The following is a 19,288-nucleotide window of genomic DNA, read 5'->3' on the forward strand; positions in this document are numbered from 1 at the left end:
CTGTCGCTGGGTAAATTTCTCCCGCCATCGCCTTTCCAGCCCTTTTCCGTATCCAAGAAGCTCATGCTTGGAAGTTATAGCTTTGTAAAAGTTTGAGAAGGGAGTGTTGGGGGTGGGGGGAATCTAGCAATATAATGCACACATTTTTCTCCAGGGAAGCCTTACCTGAAGTTTTCCCTATGCAGTTGCATTACAAAAAATAAGAAGATTTATAAGAGTTCTTAATAGTTTTTTGGGGGCGGGAAATCTATTAGAATTAATCATGTGGGGGTTGTGCCTGGAAGAGATGATTAACTCGCTTTAAACATCCTTCTCTCTCTAGAACCACACATCTCAATCCCAGCGGCGTCAAATAGCCCTTCATTCTCCCACAGAGTATGCTGCCTGTGTGATTTTCAGATTAAACCTTAAAAGAGAGTGGTTCTAGGTAGTTGGTATGCTGTGCCCCTCACGATGACATGTGGGCACCTGATCTGCTTTACTGTTGAAGATCCCATGGCTCCCTTTTTAAGAGAGTAGGGTTTGTCCATGGGCCTTAGCTAAAACTCCCATTCATCACTGTTTGTGCAGGGTACTGTGAACTGATTGTTCCACTCAGTTGCTTCCTTCCACCCCAGAGGTGGTTGCACTTTCAGTGGTGCTGTAGGTAGCTGGGCTCCAATCCTGAAAAGACCTGCTCTCACACTTAAATTTAAGCACCCAAGTATTCCCAATGACTTGAAGACATGCCAAAGTCTTTGAAGGTTGTAAGCACAGTCAGTAGTGTTTTGGGGTGCTTTGGGATGAAAGGTGCTATGGGAAATGTAATATTAAGACTGGTTTGGTGGCAGATACGGCTGCTGCTGCTAAGCAGAGTTAATTCCAAGGTAACTGGCCAGAATTGCCACCTGGACTGTTTTGCTTTACATTTTATTTTCTTTTACTTCACTGCTGCCAGAAGGAAAATGCTCCATTAAAAATATCTGCCTGAGTCAGCAGAAGCCATCCCATCAGATACAGATGTTACTGTGATGCTGTTCTGTTTAGGCGCTCTTACATTTTAATGCAAATTACAGTATCTGTGATAGCGGAGGGCACAGCTTTTGAAAAAGTGGTTTCTTTGGCTTTTCTTGTGGAGGAACAGGTTCTATGTAAGTCGTCTGCACTGTTGGCTTTGCTTTTCCTCCCTTTTTTCCCTTGAAATGGCCCCAGTCTTTACAAATATTGCTGGGGGGAAAACAACTTTCCTGAGATTCCTTCTGCTAATGTAGCCCAGATAGAAAAGCACCAGAGAACAGGTGAGCATCTGTGTTCGGCTGACAGAGTAACTTCTTGGCCAGCTGTCAGGGAGCTGAGTTGCTCAGGGTGGCTTCCAGGCTCTCCCTGGATGCTGAATACATCTTCTCGGAACTAGGATTATATGGACATATCGGTCAAACTGTTACGTGCTATCTCCGATATCTAGTTCCAGCCAATGCATGCTACAGTCCAAGTGAGGAACGATTTCCTTTGACTTTAGGAGTCATTCCACACCAGTTGCTGTCTAGTGTCTGTCTCTTGGAGACACACTGAAGTTAACTGGTAACCTGTTGAGGCTCTTTGTGCCAGTTCACACCATTCAAGCCCCCACTGTCAGCTGGCTGTGCTGAGCACTGAACTGAATGACATCTGGAGATCTGGTATATTGATGTGGTGGGGAGGGATGCAGTCAGTGTAGATTCAATGTCTGTCCTCTCATGAAAAGCACGAAGTCTGATCCACTGTGTGTGTTTTTTTGGCAGATTAACTGGACCTAGAGAGAGAGACTTGTCGTGTGGGTGGGACTGGGAATCGATTCCAAAGTGTTGCAGGCTTGCTGTGACCCCTTGAGCAGGTCTCTATTTACAAATCTGTAAAACAGGGATAATACTCACCCAACTCACAAGGCTGTTAAGGCCTAAATTTAATACAGATCCTCATCTGAATAAGGCCATGTAAATGTTAAGTGTACTGCAAAACCGAACTCAGTTTTTAAAATTGTTTAATTAAGACCGGAAGTATTTGAGGCGTGCCTTCATTAAATAGGGTGACGAGGCATTCAGCACAGAAGTAAAACTTGGACAGCCTGGTTTAGTGGAGGCATCTAGCAAACATTTCTGGTAGAGATGGGCCTGAACCCAAACCCCTGGGAGATTTTGAGAAACTTGGTCTCTGGACTCTAGCCTCGCAACTCAAGCCGATAAAGCTGACATCTAGGTATGATTTAGAATAATTTTGTCTTTGCAGATCACATTTAAAGACAGACCCTCATCTATTATGTATGAGGGCTGTTATTCCTTGGTGCTAGTCATTTCCTTTTTCTGTGTTGCTTAAGTGGAAGCTTGCAGAGAACTTTTGTGTCTGAGAGCTTGAAATATCCATGGAAGCAATTCAGCTGTGCAACTCCACTAGCTGTGTGGTGGAACTCAGTCTAGGATTTCTTGTGCTGTATTTCATGCAGCTTTCTAAGGTGGCTCAAAATGCATGTCTGTGTCTCTTGCAGCGGAGTTGGAGTTTGTACAGATAATCATAATCGTGGTGGTGATGATGGTGATGGTGGTCGTTATCACATGTCTGCTGAACCACTACAAACTCTCTGCACGATCCTTCATCAACCGGCACAGTCAAGGAAGACGGAGAGATGAGAACCTATCTTCAGTAAGTAACTCCCCCATCTCTGTGTGCATTGCTGTCCAGATGATCAGAAGCTTGTGAAATGTTAAAGGTGAAAGGAGTCCAGTTTGATTGCCTTTGCCCATCTAGTAAAGTGCTTGTGCCATTTAGAACCCTACGAACGGGCACCTTCCAAGCAGCTGAATCTTTCAGGTGGTTGGGGTCGTGCAGGATTTTGTGTAGAAACTTCAGGTTAGCGTTCTGTGCCTTGAGAACAAAACCACCACATGTCTACAGTGGGGCACTTTGCATGAGGGCAAGCACAGCGGCCTTTTTATGCTCTGCAACATCCAGACCTGCAGCTGTGAATGCGTATGCCAATGCCAACTAACTGGCCTGAAGTTAACTCAAAGGGGGTACCACAGCATGGCATGAGGGGGCTTTTCCTGTATCCCCCTGAATCTGAAAACACCAGTTATAAACACCTGGATGGGATTCACATTATTGACTCACGTAACCCCAAAATACAGCAGTCCTTTGGGTATTGCATTGGCCAGGGAGTCCCTAAACTATACTCTTGATTAGAGATGAGGGTGCAAATATCATACAGAATTTACTAGGGTGTTCTGTAGAAGTGGTCCAAAAGCTGCATTATTACCGCTAGAAGAGCAATGTTGTTGGGGTTTTTTTGTCCCATTATTGTAGTGCAGAACACACAAAACGTGGTCAGTCTAACAAAGTGAATTCTTCCTGAAATAATAATGCCTGAAAAGTTCATGGTGCAATTTAAGCTTACTGCTTCTTTCGAACAAAGAGGAAATAAAATTATTTTAATTGTAGTGTTGACACGAATTCAGTCAAAATCCATTCCAATATCATGACAGATATTAGTCACGTTGCTTAATGCGCAACTGGAAGATGTTCAAACACTATGGTGATGAGCACATTATAAAAACCTACATAGAAAAGAAATAGAATCTTTATTTTTCTTGGCGGCTGCACATGTGATTTTTCCACTACTCTTTGTCTGATCTACCATTTAGTACAGCAATAACTTGCATTCATATATTGCATTGCATCCCGAAGGATACCAAAGCTCTTTAACAATAAGAATCTTTCAAACTACCACTGGTGTAGAAGGCAGTACATAGCAGCCCTGCTCAGCGGTTTGGGATAGGAAGTGAGGAAGAATACTTCATCTGTTTGAAACTGTTCAGGAGTTTCCATAGGCAGAAAGTAAAAATGAATGTCCCCAAATCCATGCAAAATGAAAGTCACTTTTTCCCAATTCACAGGTTTCCACTATAAATCTAAAGCACCGACAGATGTTTAGTTTGTCATGTATGGTGCACCATTCCCATGTATCCAATGTTTCCTACAATCTAGAATCAAATGAAGCTATCCCTTTGAAAACAGGAAACTTGACATTCAAAAGAGTGAGTTCTAGTAAGTCCTCCTTGTGACACCTATTGAAGTGCCCAAAGCATGTAGTAACATGGAACCTGCCTACACTTTCCAGTATTCGTTTAATGTCCCAAAGAACACAAACCATCCTCATCCCACAGATGCCCTCTCACTTTCGCATGAAATAATCCAAGGTAGCTGAGGCCCCTTGACAAGGGCTTCTTGCCAAAGTGAGAGACACCCTCAATTGTGAAATCGTGCAATTCAGTTAAAGGACCCTTCATTTAGTCTGATGTGGAATATGTCTCTAAGGAGTGAGGGAATGAACAAATTCTTTAAACCAGGCAAGAGGAGTGAACTGCAAGGGGGGGGGGGGAGGGCGTATGTGAACTCTCTTTAACTATGGTGACTTGCAGATGAGGCATTTTACAAAAGCATCTGCCCTGTTTGGAGTGAATAAGCCAGGGGATCAGAGCTGAAATTCTAACCTGAATCCAGATCCCAGTGGTTAGTGTCAAAAACCTTTGGTGCCGTTCTTCCTAAATTCTCATGCACCTGGTTTCTGCCAGTAACAAAATATCAGAAGAGAGGCTGTTTTTGTCATGCTTCCAATCCAGCCAAGAGTCGACAGGAGCTGAAAGTTCAGGAGAGAATCTGTTCTTGCAAGATTCCTAGCCCACAGCAAGCTACATAGAGATTTCATTAATAAATCAGACCAGCTTTCCATCTGGTCTGGTATCATGGCTCTCTGACAACAGCTCATCCCAAATGCTTCCGGCGTGCAAGACACCCCATCATGGACACTTGGGGAATAACCTTGGCATGAGGAAAGCATCTTTCTGCTCCCAGTGAGGGGTTGGTTGATGTTCACATGTAGGGAATTAAGAGATCTATGCAAAAAAAGCTCACCTGCAATGCACTTTATTATAAACTAGATCTCCACAGGTGTGGCGAGCCCTCAGATTTGGTCTCTGATCTAAGGTGCCTGCTCTTGATGGACCAGCCTGCATTTAGAGGCTTACGTGCTGAGATGTGCAAGGTTCTGATTCATTCTTGTGTTATGCTTAAAGCAAGCTGCTAAAACCTCCCACAGGACAGAAAGTTGGTGCAGTTCTCTATGGTCTTTGAGAGCTCTTTGGAAGTGGAACCTCATGGGCTTGGGGAAGGAGGGAAGCAGTGCAAAACCAAGATAATCACCTGGCAGGTTTACACTATGCCAGTTCAATGCCGCTTGCATTGTGTACAATACTTCCAGAGCCTGTTTGAATTTACCACTGAAGGAATACTTTTGTAACACAGATTAGCTCCATAGATCAAAAGCCACATTATCTTTTATTTTTAGTTATGAATCATGTCTTAGTTTCCTTCCTCCCCACCTCCAGCCCCCCGAGGAGAGCTTCACCCCCACCCCATCCAGTGTAATTAACTCACAGCCACACATTACTTTCGTTACTGGCATGCTGCGAGCACTCCTGGAAGGACAGAAAAGCCCCCTAGTGTGCTAAACAGGAAGCTCATTACACAAGGATCAATCATAATAAAGATTTTAAAAGTGGCCTATTTAAGATTCAGCACAGTATGATTTTTTTTTTCCCTTTAGAAGACAATGTTCCAACATCAATTGCTGCCTGTCATCCCTGCGCATTCTCTGTATTGAACTAGATAGTGGTTTGCCAATCCACAGAGCACACTGAGAAGTTCTTTTTTTAAAGGCAAACTTTTTCATGCCCAGAGAAGCCCACTGGAGCCATGCACTTGCCATCTACTGAAGTACTCATGTGGCCTATTGCTTGGGTTACATTTTTTTCTTTTATTTTAGATCTGCATTAGAGCCCACATGGTTTTGCTTCTGAACATTTGCAATTAAAAGAAGAGAGAGCCTTACAATTCCCCCCAAATGTTTTTAATGTGACCACTGCTGGCACCATATTTCTCTGTTGCCTTCTCTGCCTGGCACAGATACCTTCATTTCTCTAGAGTCCGACTGTCTCTAGGAAACACTGCAAAACCTTCCTTTCGACACAGCCTTTTCCACCATGAAAATGATACTCAAAACACTGACACCCCCTTCTACTACTAAAGCCCTACTGACTCCCTGGAAAAGGAACTCCAGAAACCCTTCTCCAAGCACAGTGTTAACTCCCAAAAAGCTTCACTGTTGCTATTACCATTTGATTTTACATGGAAGGTACTCGTGTACTACTACACTGATGGGCAGCCATGTAAATAGATGGTTAGAATTCTTAAATAAATAACTTTCAGATTGTTATAATCTCACACAATTGTATGGAAAGTCTTGCAGTTTTTTTCTTTAAGCCCTAGACCATGGAGTCATGTACAAACACTGCCATCTCAGCTTTTTAAGAAATAAAAAGTAGGTTTCTAACCATCATACATGCAGAGGTAAGCTTGAAAACTCATGACCCTGAGTGCTCAAAAGTTAGAAAGCCAAATAATAATAACTCCCAATGTAATACTTTGAAAATCTGGTTATCTCATGGTTGGTGTGGTTTTGGTTTTGATTTTGGTGGGAGGGTGGAGGGATGGCCTTCCTCGTGATTTTGGAATGTTTAGGATTGGCATTATAGTGCTCCCATGGCCAGAAGATGGATGTCTTTTTTAAAAAAAAAAAAAAAAGAAAAGAAAATCATGATTAATATTTCAGCCTACAAACTTTGCACACTTCTGGCTGCTGCTTTCCTGGGCTGTTTTTTATTTTCCTTTCTATATTTAGAGATGAGACATAAGCTGCTCTCAGGCACCATAATGATGGGTACTGTAAAAGGCCCCAGTCCTGCAACACTGTAGCACATCCTTAATTTAATTGGGGTAACTCAGTTGTTTGCAGGATCAGGTCCTAAAAAAGCCTAAATAGAAAATCCCAGATCAAACCACTTCAGATTTTGGATCTAGATCTGAACTTCACAGCCTCCCGCTCAGTCACTGCTTAAGTTTCTGGTTGTTCCATTTTAATGCTGTTCTAGTTCCTCTTGGGCACCATCCACTTGTGATTTATTATTTTTTGTACCTTGGTAGCACCTGGGAGCCCTGGTCATGGACCCCATTGTATGGTGACTACTACAGAACATCAAACAAAACGATAGTCCCTGCCCCAAAGAGCTCACTACTGGATACTGCAGGGGGGTTGGGAGGTGAGGATTCCAGGGGGAGGGGAGCTTTGAAAGTAACTTAATTCACTTAACAATATTTCACCTCCCCTTTTGAGAGCTACCTTATACAGTGCAAAACCCAAAATCATATATAGTGGCATGGCATTATTCCCTCTGCCTTGAGGAAAGCACTGTCCTTCCTGCTGCATAGCAGCTGCCCGTGTGGAAACAGGTTGACATCACTGCAGGGGAAATGGAAAAGCAGATGGGATATTGTAATGGCACTGCCCACTGCTAAGTTAAATATAAAACATCTAGCAGAAGGCAGTGAGGCACTAGCTGCTCAGGAAGTTTGCCATGAGGACATTGCAAAGTAAACACTTAAATGTTTCGAAGTGATTCCCTCTGCTGCCCTTTGGTTCAGATTCCTTTTAATCAAGGTAACAAACAGTAATCAAACATACCTCCAAGCCAGCAAAGTTTTAATCCGTGCGTGCAGCCACAGTGAATGTCTTAAAGCCATATGTTGGCTCTGTATTCACTTCTGAGTGCATCATCAGCCATCTTCATATTCCTAGTATCTCTTCTGTTGCATTCCTTGCCTAGCCATACAACATAATCCCATGCCTCCTTTAGAGAGATATGCATTTGGTTACAAAGAGCCAGATTCTTAACTGATGTAAATTGGCATAGCTCCCTCGATTTCATTGATTCCATTGATTTACACTAGATGTTTCCAGTGATTCAAAAGTTCTTTGGTATTAATTGTTTTGAGTCCCTTTTGCGGGTGGATGGGGGAGTTGTTTTGTTTCCAGACAGGATTTCAGTCTGTGATGGGTGCAAGTGCTCTTTGTGACTTTGGATGTTGAGGGAATTTTACCATAGAATATCTTTACAGAACATCACTTCCTGTAGGCAAAAGAAGCCATATGCAATTAAATAGACTAAACAATCAGTGCCAGTGTCAACAGTTGCATATTAAAGTCTCAAAACTCCCTATAAAAAATTGCTTTGTTCACAACTATCAGACATTTCAGCTGCATAGATATGTGGTATGAAACTAAAATTATAGATCCATTTTCTTTAACTCCAAAGTATGTGGTTATCCTAATACTTAACCTTTAGCATTTCAAGGAGAGACTCCCTAAACTGGGTGTTTTGGGGCTTGGCTCCTGATTTTTGAATGCCTGCGGTTGGTGACACTGGGATCTAATTGCAGGACTGGGGCCAATGCTTGAACGCAGACAAGGTTTCTCGTGCCTGAGCACCAAAAAATGAAACTGACCAAAAAAACCAACTCTAATGAAAGAGAGTAACACTCTCTTTCATTAGAGTTTTCACCGTCCAATTCAAGCTGTAAGTGAAATTAAAAAAATAGAAAGCATAAATGATGAAAACTAGATTTTGAGAATTCTTTCAGTGTTGTTAATCTAATGCTCTTAATAATGCAGGTAAGAATATTGACTGTTTTTAAGACCTATGACTATATACTTCGCTCTTGTAAATTATGTGGCTCCGCTGACTGGAGCTACATCGATTTACACCAGCTGATGTTCTGGTCCAGAATGTAACTTGGTAGAATTCCTTAGAAAATATTTGGCAGTTTAGACTCTGGCCGGACAGGAATGATTCTCAATTCTCCTCCTATTCTTTCCAATGTAGGAAGGAAGTCTGTGGCCTTCAGAAAGCACAGTGTCAGGAAATGGAGTAACAGAGGTAAGGACAAGGCTGGTATTGCATAATAACCTCATCTGTTTGCATGCAGGCTATGATACAGGCTGAAATGTTCCAAAACTCACTCTCTCTCCTTTGTCTTCAGCAGCAAATCTACACTCCAAGACCCACAGACAGACTATCAGTTCCATCCTTTTTGCAGAGGGACCGTTTTAATAGATTCCAGCCAACGTACCCCTACATGCAACACGAGATTGATCTCCCACCCACCATCTCCCTATCAGATGGAGAGGAGCCGCCCCCTTACCAGGGACCCTGCACACTACAACTCCGAGATCCAGAGCAGCAAATGGAACTAAACAGAGAATCGGTCCGGGCCCCTCCTAATAGAACCATCTTCGACAGTGACTTGATAGATAATTCAGTGTTTGGAGGGCCTTGCCCACCCAGCAGTAACTCTGGCATCAGCGCGACCTGCTATGGAAGCAATGGTAGAATGGAAGGACCGCCGCCGACCTACAGTGAGGTGATAGGTCACTATCCGGGCTCTACGTTTTTCCAGCACCAGCAGAACAACAGTGGCATGCCCTCGATACTGGAGGGCAATAGACTCCACCATTCACAAATCAATGGCCTCGAGAGCACAACTGCATGGAACAAAGATAAAGAGAAGCAAAAAGGGCATCCCTTTTAAAATAAAATAAAATCAAACACGAAAGTAAGAACACTCTGCACTTCTCATTAAAAGAAAAAAAGAGAGAGTTGGGGAAGACGAGCAAAAAATAAGAAGCCCTCCCCTACCACTCTGTGTATAATATTTACTTGTTATGTCTGGTCTGAATGCACAAGCCAAGAAAGCTTGCAAAACCATTTCTTTATTGAGCTGCATCTAGAAGTTTAAAAAGGAAAAAAAAAAAAAAAAAGAATCAACCGTAGTCCTTCATTTTTTGTTGTTGTTGGTTGTTGTTGTTGTTTCTAGTTGAGCTGTGTGTGTGGATGCTTTTTTTTATTTCACTTAACTTTAAAAAAAAATATTTGCACAAAAACATTTTGTTTAAAGATCTGCAATATATATATAAATATATATTAAAAAATAAGAGAAACTGTATGTGTGAGGAGCAGGAGTATTTTTGTATTAGAAGAGGCCTAGTTAAAAAAAATTTTTGTTGTTTTCTGAACTAGGAGGAAAAAAATGGCAATTTTTTGAGTGCCAACTCAAAAAGTATGTATTACATTGTAAAAAAAAGACAAAACAAAAAAAGCAGAAAAAAACAGAAAAAATCAAAAGCAGGGGTTTAGAGTTATTTATATAAATGTTGAAATTTTGCACTATTTTTTAATATAAATATGTCAGTGCTTGTGTTGGTCAAAGCCTCTATCATGTCTACCACAAAACTGTTAAGGGATACATTTCAAAGTGAAGAATAAACTAGCTGGAAGGGGGTGGAAAATCCTAAAGTTAAAGTGGCAACCCTGGAAGTAACATTGCAAGAGAGACGGCATCTTATGCAAATCTTCAATTTCCATAGTCACCCGCGTGTTACCCATACAGGACAGTCTGCTACTGGGTCGTTTAATGATAGTCACTGCTTTATACATTCCCTATAGAACAAGAGGAGTTTGTGTGTTTGCATGTATGTTGCCAGTTAGGATTATTGGAGTTAAACAAAAAAACACTTTTTTAAAAAAAAACTCTCAACACTTCTGTGAATTAAAAACAACAGAAGCAAAAAAAAATTACTTTTGAGGTGGTGGGGGTGGGGACAACTTCTATTTTTTTTTTTTTTTTGAGGGGCGGGGTGGGGGGAGGGAATAAGCTTCGGTCTGAAGGAAAACAATGAATTTTTTTATTTTTATTTTTTTTTTTTTGCTTTTCTTTAAATATTAAACTGAAGGGCCCTGGTTTGAGAGAAAGCGGTGGTTACTGAAGTGACTGAGTAAACGGGAACGTAATGGAAGTCTGGCTTTTTAGACAGGTTTTTAAATGGGACACTGAAACAAGTTGAACAGTCTGCAGTTTGTTCATGTCATTTTCATATGATGTCAAACTGCAAAACTTTTATTTGGAATAAAACAGTGCAATTGTCTTGCATAAACGTCTGCAATCCTTGTACGCTGCCTCTGGCTTTTAACTGTTTTTTTTTTTTTATTACTTTAGAGAAAGAGGCATAAAAAACAATAGATGGAAATGAATCTGCTCCTGTGATGTATTAAATAAAGGCTAACGAAACCATGCTTAATGCTTTAGAAGCAAAACCCTTTACCTCTTCTGAATATTTCTTGATTCGAAACAAGCACCATCCCTTGTCCCTCAATGTCAAGGTTCCACCTCCCCCCCTCCAAGCACCTCCTCAAAATCATTGGATGTGTTTTTAATTTATCTTTGTTTCATAAGCATTTTGTCTTACTGTGCTATTGTTTACATTTTTTCTATAGTGTGGATATCGGAGAGACGTTTTACCCTTGTGGTGAATTTGTATGTGACAGTGTGAAATATGTGTGTGAGAGAGAGAGAGAGAGAGAGAGAGAGAGAACACACATAAGGGAATAATTGTTCTCGCTACCTTGTGTGCAGATGTTATTAGCTGAGCTACACCTCTCCATTTGCTGGGAGAGGATATCTACAAATGTGAGGAAGGGTCAGATGGGGGAACCACAAAGAGTGAAGATTTTACAAGGAGGTGTAACTTCTTTTTCTGCAGGATGCTAACTAGTAGAGTAACATAAATGAAAGATATAAAGGCAATAACTATAAACTATTGTTGTTAAGCAACTTTTCCTATTACTTGAAAACAAACAAACCATGAGAACAGTTTTGAAGTTTTGACCATTTGAACAATATTTATATATATTTTAAAGGAGATAATGAATAGATGAACTTGAAGTTTGATCATTACTTTGTTTTTGCTTGTGGGTTTTTTGTTTTGTTTTTGTTTTTTTGTTTGTTTGTTTTTGCCTGGTAGTAGTCCAGTACCTTCGCAGTATCACTGCCTGCTTTTTCACAGCTTCTTGAAATCTTCATAACTGTACAAGTCATGTCACCTAAATTTTGTTGACCTTCAAAACAAGAAAACAAAAAACAAAACAAAAAAAAGTCATGCAAAGGAATAAATCTAGTTTGTCATGAAAGGTACAAAACTGATGAATTTATACAAGTTTTTAAAATTTATCTTTCCTTTATGTAACATGTCTAATTAGTGCCTTATTAAAGAAACAGTAACCCTCCCCTTGAAGAGGGAGAAACAAATCTTTGCTAGTGTTGTGAGTTACCAGGGTCTGGTCTCCTGACCTTTAGATCCTTGCATTAAATTTTCCCATTATGTATTTAAAAGGGGTACTGCTTCTTTAAATGCTCCCTTTCACCCACTAGACCCAGTTTGATGTGCCTAGCCATGTAAGGTGCTCCCTTTCTGCCATTTGTTTTCATGGACTGTTTGTAAGGTAACTTGAATACATTTATGCACATATCCTACTCCAGGGGTAGGAAACTGTGGTGGATATTGTAAATGAGATACCAACCAAAAGACAAACTGAAACATAATATCTACTGCCCTCTTGAGCCAAAATGCGTGAATAGTATTGTTGGGTTTTCTTTTTTGTTTGTTTGTTTGTTCCGTAGTCTAACTAGTTTGTTTGCTACAAAAATGGTTACCTCAGCAGGTTTTGGGTGGAGTGTGCATCACATCTAAAACTGTATAGTAAATATGGAAGCGTTATCCGGACTGGAGGTTGTTAAGTAACTGAACTGTCTTGTCATTGGGAGGGGGAAAGAGGGGATTAACATGCCCCAAAAACCTGTAAAAATCAATCAGAAAGATATCTGGCTCTCCTGAAGAACTGTCTAATGGGGGTTGGCAGGAGAGGATTCTAAAAAGAATAGTGAAAATAGAGCTGGTCAACATACAGAATCTAATTTTCACTTTTCACTTTTTTTTCCCCCTCCCCCATCCCAACTATTTCCCAGGAAGAGTATTTTCATTTGTTTTTCTTGTATGCAGAAGATATGTCTGTATAAGCAGGAAGGCTCAAAACCATTGAATTTTCAATGAAAAGGAATTCCTCTTTCAACTCATCTATTGCACAAAGACAAAAAGAATCTATCCTTTCTTCCAACAAGGTGTCCTTAACGTCCATCAACAGGGATTTAGATATGGGCATATATGGAAAGGGAAACCACAGATCCCAACCAATCTAGTTTTCCAGCAGCACTTAACCCTTTCAGGTGAATTCTGAGCTCTTCCGAAGTCAATGACAAAACTTTGGGTGACTTCACTGGAGCCAGGATTTACCCCCAGTCATTTTCCCCCCTAAATCCTCTTTCTGCTTTGTGTAATCCATGTGTGTGTTACCCAAATACTCAAGATGGGGCCCAAACCAACCCCAAGATCCTAACAGGGTTTTAGGAATCATGGTCTAACTTTTTTTTGGCTCAGGGTCCATTTCTACTGAACACTGATACCCCATATTACCACCAAGTTACTAAAAACCAGCTGTGCCGCACAACAGCTGATGTATCTTTGCCCTTGGTTTCTCCCTGCCTTTCTGCAGATGAGAGAACTGTACTTGAACTTGATTGACTCCTGTAGTGTAGGACCATAATGGGAGATTTGCTGTTGGTGTTACAGGGAATGGGAGGGGGAAGAGTTTGAAGCCCTTTAAGAAGGAGCACCCTTTCACTTGTTGTTTAATTTAACAAAAGCAGAAGAAACAAGACATTGCTTATGCTTCGCAACCTCTTGTCCCAATCTGCCTGTTTGCTAGAAGTTTGACATGTTAGCTTTAAAGTCACGTTACCTTTTTCTCTTTGTATCTTCTAGTAGGGCAAACAGCATTCTTCAATAAAGTGCCACCAAAACTTAGTGAACTGCAATGTGAACAAGGATTTTTAAATAAGGATGGCAAGGAAGAATGGGTTTTATTTGGTTCTAACACTGGTAAAACTAAGTTCCCTTCACAACCCTTGATTTCAACAGTTGGAATATCAGCTTTACTAATCTAGTGCATTGTTTCCTTAAGTATTTTAAAATTCATTCTATCTTAAGTGGGGGAGTAAGGAGAACTGATTGCTTTCTTGGGAAATGACCCCTTTTGTATGCATATGAATCAATAAAATTGCACTAACTGCTATACTGAAAAAAAATAAAAGCCCAACGTTTTTATTAAGGGTTGAAAAACGACTGAATCCAGATGTGTGGCATAAACAATGTTAGTCAAGAACAGAATGAATTTTTATTCTCTTCTGTCCGCTCCGATTTTCTATGTACAACACAAAGCTACAAAAAAAAAAGAGTTTTCCAGAAACTGTGCTTCAAATTTTTGCTGTACTATAGAAGCTCATGAAGGACGACATTAAAGTCCTAATTTGCCTGCCTTATAGTCACATTTCATTGTATTGATATTTTCTTAAACTTCCAGTTGCATTGCTTTGGCTTTGAAGTTTGTTATAGGCAGTCCTGTATCCTGAATTCTGTTCAAGTTTAAACTTATGTAAACTATTGACAGCACATGCAATGCAGTACTTATCTATATTTTGCTGGTTTAGTATGAATATGTACTCTGATGCCAAGTTACAAGAATCTGTTGTAAACGCTTATTGTGTAACAGTAACCGATAGTGGCAATTATATGTCATTCTAAAAGCTGCAATACTTATACAATAAATTTTACAATACTTTGGAATGTTTGTTTTCTCCTTTTGCTTTCTTAGCCAAATTCAGAGTTTGCCAACACAACGTATTTTTAAATGCACTTCCCTAATTTTTGAAAACACTGGAAAAACTATATCCTCAGCTCTGCGTTTGCGTGTAGGGGAGTTAATCACTAACATTCTTAACGGGCTAAAATGACAAGCCAGCGTATGTGTAGACACTGTGGTTTTCAAATGAAGCTGTAGTCCTCTCCTAGTGTATTTGCATGCTAAATATTTTTGTTTTGTGTGTTTGCGTGTGCATGTGTGTGTCTGTGTGCACAGCTAGGTACTGTTCTCTTTGGAATGTGCAGCTTTAATTGCAGAAGAAGCATTCCAGTTTTGCATCATGACTCCAATATATACCACCCTTGTGATCCTGCCTTTGCGACAAGAGCATGGTTGATGGTGAGAAGTTCTTAACTTGAGTAACCATCAATCAGCGGAGAACTGTCTAGATTAACTTAAGTCTTAAACGCAGATAACTCGTGTGACTCGTTTCCTTGGAGGCTGTGGTCAGCTTGCAGCAATCACAGATTAAAAACCTAACTGTTTGCAGGGTTTCCGCTTTCACTTTCTTAAGGGTGTTCTAACAGCTGGGTTCAGCTTTGCAGGAGGTGCCTGCGTTGTGCAGGAGATCAGACTAGACGATCATAATGCTCCCTTCTGACCTGAAAGTCTACTAGTCTTAAAGTCTGAGTCTGTTTTTCCTCTTAAAAGTGTGAAGCCTGTAGTAACACTGCACTTCCATAGCACCACTCCTCTGAGTGCCTCAAGGGCTTTGCAAATATTTAATTAAGCCTCCTACCAGCCCTGCTCTGTTGGTGGTGATATTGACATGGTGTTCTAGATGGCTAAGCTGCACCACAGACAGTAAGAGCAGCATTTCAAAAGTGGCCACTGGTCACAGGCACCTCCGGTTTTTGGGTGCCCAACTTGGGGCAACGTGACTCTACCCTTTGGAGGTGCTGAGAACTTGCAGCTCCCATTGACTTCAACGGAAGTTCTGGTTGTTGCACACTTCAAATCAAACTGTCGAAGGTGGGCACACAAAATCACTGACTGCTTTTGAAGACATCAGCGTAGATGGCTTGAAACAGATTCATGGCAGGACTGGGAAGAGAACCCAAGATTCCCAACTCCAACCCCCTTGACTACATTGTTTATCATCCGCTTAGTGTTTTTATCATTCAGTAGTCTTTCCTGCCTGGGAATATAAACATGGAGGGAAGCTGCTATGCTAGTAAACCTCCTGCCACGCCACCCCTTCCAAGGATCTAATAGTAGGATCTGGTGGATTGAGGTATTACACTGCTATCCCTCTGAGCTATTTGAACCTCCTATAGACCTCCATTCAAAATACCTGAATACCAGATGCCATAAATTGGCCTAACTCTAGAATAAAACTACATTTCAGCAAATGCATCCAGCCCATCTTAAAGTGTCTGAAAATGTGTGTTTGAAAGTTGAGACCTGACCAGTCATTTCCACCTGATGCATTCTTATTCATAGATAGTAAGGTCAGAAGGGACCATCATGATCATCTAGTCCAACCTCTTGCACAACGCAGGCCACAGAATCTCACCCACCCACTCCTGCGATAAACCTCTCACCTATGTCTGAGCTATTGAAGTCCTCAAATCATGGTTTAAAGACTTCAAGGTGCAGAGAATCCTCCAGCAAGTGACCCGTGCCCCACGCTGCACAGGAAGGCGAAAACCCCCCAGGGCCTCTTCCAATCTGCCCTGGAGGAAAATTCCTTCCCGGCCCCAAATATGGCGATCAGCTGAACCCTGAGCATGTGGGCAAGACTCACCAGCCAGACACCCCGGAAAGAATTCTCTGTAGTAACTCAAACCCATCCCATCACAGGCAGATCAGGTAAAGGGTTGATGTTTTGAAGAGTTAAATACCTGTGGGAGCCAGAGCTGTTGTGTAGACAGCACTTGTAAGTACTATGTCTATTAAATTGTTTTCCTTTCAGTTTTTGGGTGTACAAAACACTACCCTGGGGAGTGTGAGCTCAGAGCTGGGTGTGTATGTGCAAAGTTTTGAAAGCATGGTCCTCAAGAATGTGAAATCCTTTCTTTATTCAAGCAATACTAAACCCCTGAGGATCATGGAACATTGGTGTGTGAATGTGCCCAGTATTTTACTCAGCCATCAAACAGGCACAAAGTCTTTCGTGTCTATCACGTATTTAGAGCAGCTGTTGGTCAGGCACTCCTTGCAGAACTTGATTTAGCAGACTTTAACACCTTTTTTTTAAATCAGATTGGTGGCTTCTTACTGGAACAAAGTAATTACTTTCAGAAACTGGGCGGTCTTGGGTTTTTTTCCCCTCTTTGCTTATGCCAAGTAGTCTAGCTAACCCATTTTACTAGTAGGCAAATTGTGGAAACAGGAAATTTTAAGTGTATGTTAGGGGATAATCTTAGGAAGCACATTTAAAACACCAGTGGGTCTGAAAGTTACGCATCTGCAAACAGGAAATGAAAACATCACCTTCTGTGAAATTAACCAACCCCGTTCATATCTCCGCTATTGTGCGCTCACAGACAATGTCAGCTGGACAGTGTGTAAAGTTAAGCCTGTGAGTAAGTTTCTGCAGGATCAGGGCCCTAGTTTTAAAAAAAAAAAAAAACCAACAAGGCTGAAAAAGCACTGATTGAATTAGTTGCTCAGCTATAATGGCGCAAGAATGGAGTACGGTAGCTTTTGCAGAACGCCCGAGTATTGATCATTAACTCAGGTACTAGCCAATGCTGAAATAAGGTTATCAGAAGCTTCAGCAAAAGCCAGAATCCAATAACGTACCTAACCAGTGCTACAAATGGGGGTCACTATTCCTGAGCTGCTACTAATGTTTACAGTGCTGTGTGGAGGGATTTCTTGTTTGTGTGTTCGTACAGTACCTAGTGTAATGAGGTCCTGGTTCATGCACTACAATAACGTGAATATACGGATATCAACTGTGCACTTACTATGGCATATGTCTCTTGTTGCCCATCCCCTTTGCAGTGTTTCTTCTTAGCCACAACTGTGGAGTTGTGTATACTTGTCAAAGAATTGTTTACAAATTATTTCTCAGATCAAAACCAATAATTTTATTTACACATCATCCACTGCCAAGGAGTCCAGGTAAAAAAAACAGAGCATGGAGGGCACATGGTAAAGTACTGCCTGCCTAGAGTACAGGCGGATAACGAATGGGCAAGGACAATTTTAATATAAGCAACTGGAAAGGAAGGTGTTAGCAACCTGGTAATAGCCAGGAGGAGGTTGGAAAAGAGGCTTCACTTAGCATCTAGGATCAACTTTAACATAAACAATAATATTTTAAAAGGGTGAGGGAATAAAGTAGAGGTTTCAGGAGTGACTGAGTTCCACAGCTAAAATGCAATTGCCTGATGCCTTCAGGTGTAATGATGGGAATCCTAAAGGGGTAGGATGTAAGACCAGATCCAAAGCCACAATGTTATCGGGCCAAAGCAAGGATAACCAGAGTTCCCTCCCAGCCAACTGCTCCTTGGGCATGACAGGGTAGAACATGCGCTAGGAGTTGGTGCTATTATCTGCTTCCTTACTCTGACAGGTGCTCCATTGCCAGGCAGCATCTCCCCCTACCATGTTTACATGACTGCAGTGCTTTATTTCCCTTTGGTGGTTACTGCAAGACCATGGATTGCAGCTCCAAAGCCATTGGGATACGTGTAACTCTTGACCTCCTTTTAGAAGAGCCACCCAACCTGCAAGTTAAAAAACCACACACTCTGTCAGAGAAATGATAAATCTCTTGGCTCTTGCAAGCAATTAACCTGCCTAGTTAAGTCTGAGAACTGTCAGACTGCAATACCCTTCAAAGAGTCTAAACCGACCCAGCACTGCCAACCGGCCCATGCAAAACAGCTGTAGCGAAATGTGAAAACAGCTGAAATGTAGCCCTTTTCAAATCCTGAGCACTACTATGAAACCAAAGGGTGTGGGGGATATTTTCATCATGAGAGCTTCCCCTAGCCCTCACCCCCACCAAGTTGGGTCACATTTTTTCCTCTGCTATCCCACCGCCATCAAAAAAAATCTGAGTAGCTTTTCTGGGGTTGCCTTTTTGAGTGTTGAGTTGGTTGGTTGCGTTTAGTCAGATGGCTGAAGCCCCATGTTATTTCCTAATGATCCCTGATTGTCTGCGCATAATTAACATGTTCAAGGAGGTCAGCTGATGCTAATTCGACTTGTTTTTAGATCTGTGTGGGAAGGGATAGGCCCCTTAATTTTGCCAGAGAAGTGTGGACCTACCCCTACAAAAGAAGCTGGACAGGGCTAACGGGAGACTGATCTTCCTTAACCAAGAATGAACCACTAAGTAACTATGTGATGGGGGATATTTAGTTTGGCTCCAAACGGAAGTAGACATCTCATCATCGGTTTACTCTTGGTTCATTTTGTTGAAGGAGAGGTCTGTTGGGAAGAGGATGAAGGGGGTTATAAGGAATGGAGGACTTTGGGCCTTATGGGGACTTCTGTAGGATGGGATCAGCATTTAAAAACTCTGGATGTTTGCCTGAACCTTTTATTTCTCCAGTGCTAGCTTCATATGCATTTCTCCAGTGCTGTGCCTAGCTTTCCTATACTGTTACATGCATTTTATTTTGAATGGCTGATTTATGGCATGTTTTATGTGCAGTTTTGTAATGGGGTGGCTTGTTTGTTTTAGGGTCTTTGTGCCGTATTGCACTGTATTTTAGGGATATTGCCCAATTCCTATCCGCTACATACTCCTTTAATGTAAAAGGACATTAAAATAC

At 41.3% G+C, this 19,288-nt stretch overlaps 1 protein-coding gene across 3 annotated transcripts in view; it reads left to right on the forward strand.

The window, feature by feature from the left end:
* PMEPA1 (prostate transmembrane protein, androgen induced 1) overlaps window positions 1-10,458 on the forward strand; it is a 63,263-nt gene extending 52,805 nt beyond the window's left edge. Inside the window, exons 2-4 of one of the 3 annotated variants that reach the window (XM_074969793.1) lie at window positions 2,501-2,655; window positions 8,787-8,840; window positions 8,947-10,458. In XM_074969793.1, the coding sequence (XP_074825894.1) occupies window positions 2,501-2,655; window positions 8,787-8,840; window positions 8,947-9,492 (755 nt within the window). In that variant the 3' untranslated portion in view covers window positions 9,493-10,458. Of the gene's footprint in view, window positions 1-2,500; window positions 2,656-8,786; window positions 8,841-8,943 lie in introns of all 3 variants that reach the window. The other 2 variants (XM_074969792.1, XM_074969794.1) reach the window with 2 other exon arrangements.
* The last annotated feature ends 8,830 nt before the right edge of the window (window positions 10,459-19,288 follow it).

Source organism: Natator depressus, chromosome 13, assembly GCF_965152275.1.
Source record: "Natator depressus isolate rNatDep1 chromosome 13, rNatDep2.hap1, whole genome shotgun sequence".
Taxonomy (NCBI): domain Eukaryota; kingdom Metazoa; phylum Chordata; order Testudines; family Cheloniidae; genus Natator; species Natator depressus.